General features: G+C 40.2%; 1 protein-coding gene across 1 annotated transcript; it reads right to left on the reverse strand.

Moving 5' to 3' along the window:
• Window positions 1-3,348: 3,348 nt before the first annotated feature.
• On the reverse strand, window positions 3,349-4,065 carry FGFBP1 (fibroblast growth factor binding protein 1). Its single transcript, XM_009887623.1, has one exon. The coding sequence runs from the start codon at window positions 4,063-4,065 to the stop codon at window positions 3,349-3,351; it is 717 nt and encodes a 238-aa protein (XP_009885925.1).
• Window positions 4,066-7,561: the final 3,496 nt, after the last annotated feature.

The following is a 7,561-nucleotide window of genomic DNA, read 5'->3' on the forward strand; positions in this document are numbered from 1 at the left end:
GTTCCTGCTTGCCCTGCTATAGAAGGTGTTAGGAAAGTCACCACCATTATTCCAAGTTATTCAAACATGAAGTTCTGACACAATGACAAGTGGTGCACCTGGGGAAAAGAGGCACAGAACAGAGCTTAGCTCTGAGCTTTTTCACAATGAATGCAGATCCTAAGATGAAGAATGCCAGGAAATGTTCTGTTTACCCTAACCAGCCTGACTCCAGAAGCACTAAAGTTATACTGACCTAACTGGCTCTGTAAATGCCCAGAAGAAAGCGACTCTCATGTAACTGCTGTCAAGTGATTGCTTTGTAGATGTAGGACTGAAACACAAGGCTTGGTGAGTGCAATGAGAACTTTGATGCACTTAGCCATAGACTTGTGGTTTGTGCAATTATGGAAAAGGCTGTTCATGAAGTTAAACCCCAGATATATTTGCCTCAGACCCTGCTATTCTGAAATGTGCCCTTCTGAAGAACAGCCAAAACTACCTACTCATGGAAGTTAAAAATCCCATCCTTTGATTGAGACGGTTTTGAGATCTGCTCTCTCACATTAGCCCACCTTCCAAGGAAAAAACCTGCACAGAGATCTCCTTTTTCTCCTGATGCTCCACACTTTCCTTGTAGGATACTGGCACAACTGCATGTATCACAGGTGAAAAGCACCCAGGAACTGTTGAGATCAGGCATGTTTTCTTCCTGCAAAGAGCCATGCATGAAGATAAAAGTCAGTCCTGAAAGAAAACAAGAAGACGAGGCAGCAGAATTGTAATGCATCCCTGGAGAGGAGCACGCAGCTCCAAAACATGGGTCCAGTTGCTGACGGTCCTGCACGCAGAGATGCAACTCACAGCTCTGGAATCCCAGGCTGGAATTTGCTCTGGGACACGTCGCTGGCTCGGTGTGCCTGGCTGGCCGGCCGCCACAGGGAGAGAGTGGTGCCTCCCGGCAACTCGGCGCGGGGCGGATGGTGCTTCAGGCAACACAGCGCTCACCGCAGGGCCCGTGGGGGTAACAGCAGCTAAGGGTAGTTAGGATCGGACATGTTCCAAAACATCTGGAGCAACTGAGCCTCTTAAGCCAGCCCTGCCCAGCGCTCAGTTTGTGATCTGGGACTACTATACGGGTGTCTGTATACCGGATTAGACATTCATAATTTCCACAGTATATGATTGCTTGAGCCAAATGTGCGCTCCTAATCCTTCCTCTGCATCTTTTGACCTTCTTATCTCAACGATCTCCTAATGTGAAGTTGCGTAGGCCAACACACAAAGTGTCTAGCAGCTGGAACTCACCTGCACATTTAATACTTACCTATCTACCTTAATAATAAGGAACTGGTAGCTCGTTTTCCGCCCTGCTTGGCACCAGAATGGCTGCGTCTTCCAGCCTCCACAGGAGGTAGTACTGATGCCCTTTTATATGAGAATTTTGCTTTGCTGTGGGCAAAATTTATTTTTATAATTCAAATTATAAATTCCAGCAGAATTTATCCTGCACAGCCCAGTAATACCCAGTGTTTCCACAGGGCGTGCAGAGGCTAGAACTGCAGTAAGAAGAACTGGCTTCTTTTTTGCCATTTGGACTTGGTAAAATCCAGCTGAACCCTTCTCAAACACAGTTTGTCTGACTAATAGCAGCGTCCCACATTCAAGATATTAGTCAAAGAGAGATTGCAATATTTTAAGTAGCAAAAAAATGTAAATTAATATCATATGAAGTACTAATGAGAGTATTGTCCCATTTAAAATACTGCAGCTAATGCCTGAGCTGATGCTGTGCCTTCTTCCTGACTCAGCCAAAATCATTTCAACCCTGTGTAAGAAGGCTTGACCTCTACTAACAAGCAAAAAAAAAGCTGTGTGTTTAGTAGCACTTTCCTCTCTTATTGAGGACTTCCATCTAAATTTAAGTATTTTTGCTAAGTTAATTCTTCATTGCAAAGAAAATACTAACTGATATTAAATAACAGAGTGGGCCTTTATTGCTGTAGCTATAAGACAGAGTAGCATTAAAATGCCCTCCCCAGATATGCTCATTTAAATAAAAAGTAAGTATATGTGACAATGAATGAAGAGAAGGAAGCTGCAGGAGGTGAGTTCCTCATAACTACCAATTTTAAAAATAGGCTCTCAAATATTCTAGCAAGGAGATAATTACAGACGGGAACAGGGTGTATTTTCTCAAGAAACAGAAATATTAATTTGCTAGAAATGTCCAGGGAAATTGTATTTCATGAAAATGCAAGTTTCTCCAAGTGGACCACCGTGGTAGAAGACCATCCATCCGAGCCCAGAGCCACTGGGAAAGTGTAAATTATGTATTATATTTTTTCCAGCTGGAGCTTCAAAAATTAGCAAAGGTCAGTTGTCATTATTTAGCTTTACATTTTCTAAAATCTCTGATCTTGTAGTCTGGATTTTTTTTTTTTTAAATACAGATGAAGTTTAATGAATAGAAAAGTATTTATTAGTCTTGTCCATACATAAATATTACAGAAAATGGAACTTCAAAAGAACAGGCAGTGTTGAGGACATGTGCTTTAGCTACTTGAGTAAGGGGTCCAGTCCTGGGCCTATGTACGAACTTGTATACATAATTTTATCTCTGCATTTCTGTTTACCTGCCAGAAAATGAGTACAATGTGCTTCATACTGTGGCAGAAAAGAGAGAATTGAAGTTTGCAAAGCTTTCTGACATCCTTTGATGAGATTGGAAAGCTGAAGCTTTGCAAAACTATGGAAAAATCTGAAAATCTTATTGCCCTTCACTATCATGATGATGAAAAACTAATTATAATGTAGTTCCCTATCAAAATGTTTCTTGCACTGGCTGAGAAAGCTAAAGTCTGCAAAGCTGCAGAAGTATTTTTAAAACTGCTTTATAAGCAACACTTTGCCCAGATCCTGTAAAAGATCAGACTTTGACAAAGGCTTAGCACTTATGGAGAAATCTAGTTAAACACAGAAAGAGTGAATATTTTGAATATATTTTGAAGTTTATTTTTCTTAATAATTTTTAGATCAAAAGTATTGAACATAACCAAGAAGTGCATGGCACTGAATTCATCGCTTTGGCTAGCACAGCTCAAAGAGGGGCAAGGACACTACTTATATACTTCTGTGTAGAGTATGTAACATCCATTGGTAACACCTGTGTAGCAATCTACATGCAAATAAAATCTATAACATCTTCAACTATGTCAAGTGTAGTCTGTTGTGTATATACAAAATCAGAAAAATATATTCCTTTTTTTCTTATATACACTATATAACAGGAGAATAAAATCTGGAATAGTTTGCAGTAGCTTAGATGAGATTTGGACTTTCATGATACAAAGCTTCAGAAACACTTCCTCAGCATTTTTTGTCTTGAACCATTGTGATAAAAAAGTTGCACAAAGAAAGCAAGCTCTCTGGGCAGTATTCCTCAGCCACCTTTTTCTGATCAATATAATCTATGTCTTCAACACAGTCTCGAGGACCGTGTTCTAGCTTTTTTTCAGTCACAGAGGCATCTGCTGGAGTCTGAACAACCTCTTTTGCATGATGAATCGTGATCCCTTTTGCAGGACCTACAGATGGTAGTAGGCTTGAGTGGATCAACTTGAAATGAGCACTTCGTGGGCCTTTCCTACATACTTTAGATTTTAGGACACTTTTGGGGTCTTGACAGATCTGCTTCTGCTTCTTTAGGGATCGGGAGACTTGTTTCCAGTAGGATTTCTGGTTTGCTGCATACTGTGGACAGGTGGAAGGGTCTCCAGAGAATTCGCACCAGAACTCGCTGTCACCGTTCTTGCACCCTACGTGCAAGGTAGCAGCATTCATGTCGGTCACTGCCCAGGTGCACTCAGCATTTTCTTTGGTTTTAAACTTGCCTTTAGGAGATGCTTTTCCTCCTTTTGACTTCCGCCCTTTTTCATTTTCTCGGTTAGATCCAGTTTGTTTTTTTCCACCGTCTTCTATGCCTTGTCTTCCTTTTTTTCTTTCCTTCTGTCTTTCACAGTTGGCTAATAGCATCTGGGAGACCAGAATCAACACACAAAGAAGTCCAAAGCTTTTGATCCTCATGGTCTCTGTTTTGCTTATTATCTGCCTTCAAAACAAACAAACAAACAAACAAACAAACAAAAAACGTTTTCACTTAATGCTAGGCTCCATTTGACAGTTGCAGTATTTCAGACATAGTATTCCACTGCTCTTTGATACCTATTAAAATGATGTTACTGACAAAACCCTCTATCCTTTGTGTGAATAATACCTGGTATCTAGAACCATTACACATTATCTTTGAGAACTGTAGATGGCTATGGAGTTAAGTCCCTTGGATCCAATTACTTAATTATCTATGCAATGTGGAACAGAAGAGAGTCACTCCCAGGACGTGCTACTGCCCAGTGACTGAGGCACCTTAACTAAAATCTCCTCTGCAGTCAGAAAAGGAATTTGAACCTGGGATTTGTCAATCTCAGATGGATATCTTAGGTTATAACACATAAAGCAGATGTTGTTCCCATGGTCTCCCATTTTGTAAATGGCACATAAGAGATTGTGACTCCAGCCTCTGGCTGTTCTTCAAAAATATGCCAGACAGAGAAGAAACCATTTGATTCAAGTTGACCAAAACTATTTCATAGGCATTCTGAAAATAGTTGTAATTCACTGGTTATGCCAGTATTTCAGTTTTCTGTTGAATAACTGAAAGTAGTCTTTCCAGACACCAAAAAGTAACTACTGACATGTTCTTTGCCGCCTTTGACTGCTAAAAAACAGAACTACCATTTTGCTTTTGAAGACACTTGCAGTGTACTGGGCTGTGTCTAAAGCTACCAGATTCAAGGGATAAATATGCAACTTCAGTTTTGAATGTAGCTAGTTAGCAAATTATTATCAAGTTGATCCCTGCTTCTGCACAGAACACATTTATTTCTGTAGGTGGTTCTCTTTATGAAGCAGCTTTCAGGATCAGAGCATACCATAATAGTAGTGGGTTTAAATCTAGTTGATTAAATCCCTAAAGGTATTTTTCAGATGTTTCCATCATAGCAATTTCTGTAGCAAAGTTTCCGTGTTAGAAAGCAGAAATTCATGTGTAGGCATGCTAATAAAGAACCTGTTTCAACATTCAGCTATCTGAAAATATCTTTAGTTACATAAATTTAGGATCTAGAATACACAGGTAACAGCAGATGTGAGCAGGTCCTACTCTTGCATAGTTCTTACTTGACTTGCATCATGCCTTATACTATACACAGAGATTTTGCACTCCATAAAACCCTCTTTAGAGAACATCATGTAGTATTTACAGTTTTGTTGCAAGTACAGCAACGAATAACATTAAAATGAATAATGATGTGACAGTAGCCTTCTGTTGCAAGTGGAGCAGTGCAAAAGTAAGATAACTAAAAGACATACCTTGCACAGGGCTTGGAGACACCCAAACGCAACTGCTGATGCACCTCGTCTCTTTCAAAAGAATCAGAGCTAGTTGTAAAAGCGGCGTGGTATTTATAAAGGCAGGGACACACCTTCAGGTCTCCAGCAAGATTATTACAACACAATAGGATACCTCAGTGCCATGTTCATTTACCTCTGACACACCTCCTGGGAAAAGTGCCAGTTCTCATTCTTAGCACAAAAAAACCACCACCAGCTATGGTGGGGTGACAAGGTGTGTTTGCATAAATTAGATGTTACTTTAGCCAAGTCCTTCCCTCTTCATGAACAATGATAAGAACTTTATTAGATCATGAGCTTCTCTAAAAGAGCTTTTCCCAGCCATTGAGGGATGTATCCTGCAACTCTCTCAACAAGTTGCACTACCATTGTGCTTAGCAGAATTTGGTTAGTGTTCAGTGATTCTTTGTGAAATGAAAACCATTCTGCAAAGAGTTTCAAAGTTCCCTTTGGAACATTTCCTTACTTCCTGTCACAAAAATACATTGGAGAACATTTAAAAAATCAAGGTAAGTAATTGCTCTGCATTAAGGACAACATTCATTATGGTGAGATGGTCATAAGCACAAAGTTCAGAAACAAATGCAAGGTCCCTCAGAATTAGTGAGTGTATGGGGTCTAAGAGTGGGGATCAATCACACAGCACTGATCTATGCTCCTCCCTCTCTGCCAGCTTTTGTCTATGTAAAGAAGTGGGTTACATGATGAGATTTCGTTATGGGACCACGTCTAATGCATACTGACTTGAAAAAGATGATGACAGTGAAAGAACAAGCATTAGACAAATATAAAAATGCATTCAGAGTTGGGAATAGGCGTCCCTTAAAGAATGGATAGAGCAGCTATTGCCTTTGTAGCTCGGTTGCTTCAGGTGGTTTTACTGGGGAAAAATTAGTGGGACATTTGTAATCTGTGCTTGGGAAATACAAAGATGAAAGGTGGGATGCAAGAAGAGATAAAAGTAGAAATTGGTGTAAGATATAGGTAGGTCTTTCTCTTTGATTTTTTCTCATTAGGTATAAATGGAATGAGACGAGACAAAGCTATAGGCAAGGCATTATCTGGACTGGTTTGGTGATGAGGAGCCTGTTAGCTTAAAAAAATCAGAATCCAAAAAAGAAAGAAAAAGTGCAATTCTGCAATGAGTGCAGGACAGAAATGGGATTCATTTACTTGAAATACTAAGGGCCTGACCTGTGTGCCAGGATTATCTCCTAATTTACCTATGTATGTTCAGCTACCTTTGATGCTTCATGATTGAGTTCAGCCATTAGATCAGCCTTGCACACCTTTGATTTGCATGCATTAGTATGAAACTATTCACAACATTCAACTAAATGTGAAAGATTTGTGGTTAGCACTGGCAACAGCTAATGAATAGGGGAAAGGATAACTCATGGATCAGAAAATGTTTGACTGTGTCAGGTTGGATGGGAATCAGAGAACGAAGACAATGTAAGAGATAAGTAAGGGAGGGACTACCTTGCTCAGGAATCGTAAACTAACACCACATAGTATCCACAGTATCATCTGGAGTATTAGTATTTAGGTTTATGGTATTAGATATTAGTATCAGGTTTACAGTTGGACTCGATGATCTTAAAGGTTTTTTCCAACCTAAATGATTCTATGACTCTATGATTCCATTTAGTGTGCATCCTCAAAAATGTATCGCTGCATTAATGTGGCTATGTACCCCAGCTAATGAGCCTCTCATCAGGGCTAATTACTTTGGGACAGCATCAAGCCAAAGTGGCTACTCTACCTCAGGTTCTGGCACTAATTCGGGCATGTCTTTGTTATGCCCCATTTCCCTGTGTAAGCACACTATGAATTGATTTTTGTGTGACAGATTAGAGGGTTGGTTCAGGTGTATCACCAAAAAAACCTGCCACCAAACCACCACCACACACCCCCTTACCGTGGCTAAACAACTTTTACAAATAGGGAAGAGAGGACAGTTGCAAAGAAACATGTAAGGAACCACAGGCAACGGGACCAGGCACAAGGTTTACGGTAACGAGCTACACATTCCTGTCCCAGCTCTGCCACAGATTTTCTCAGAGGTATTCACTAGGAGGTGCCAGATGTTCTTCACCTGGAATGGGAG

Source organism: Charadrius vociferus, unplaced genomic scaffold (genome assembly GCF_000708025.1).
Source record: "Charadrius vociferus isolate BGI_N301 unplaced genomic scaffold, ASM70802v2 scaffold306, whole genome shotgun sequence".
Classification (NCBI taxonomy): domain Eukaryota; kingdom Metazoa; phylum Chordata; class Aves; order Charadriiformes; family Charadriidae; genus Charadrius; species Charadrius vociferus.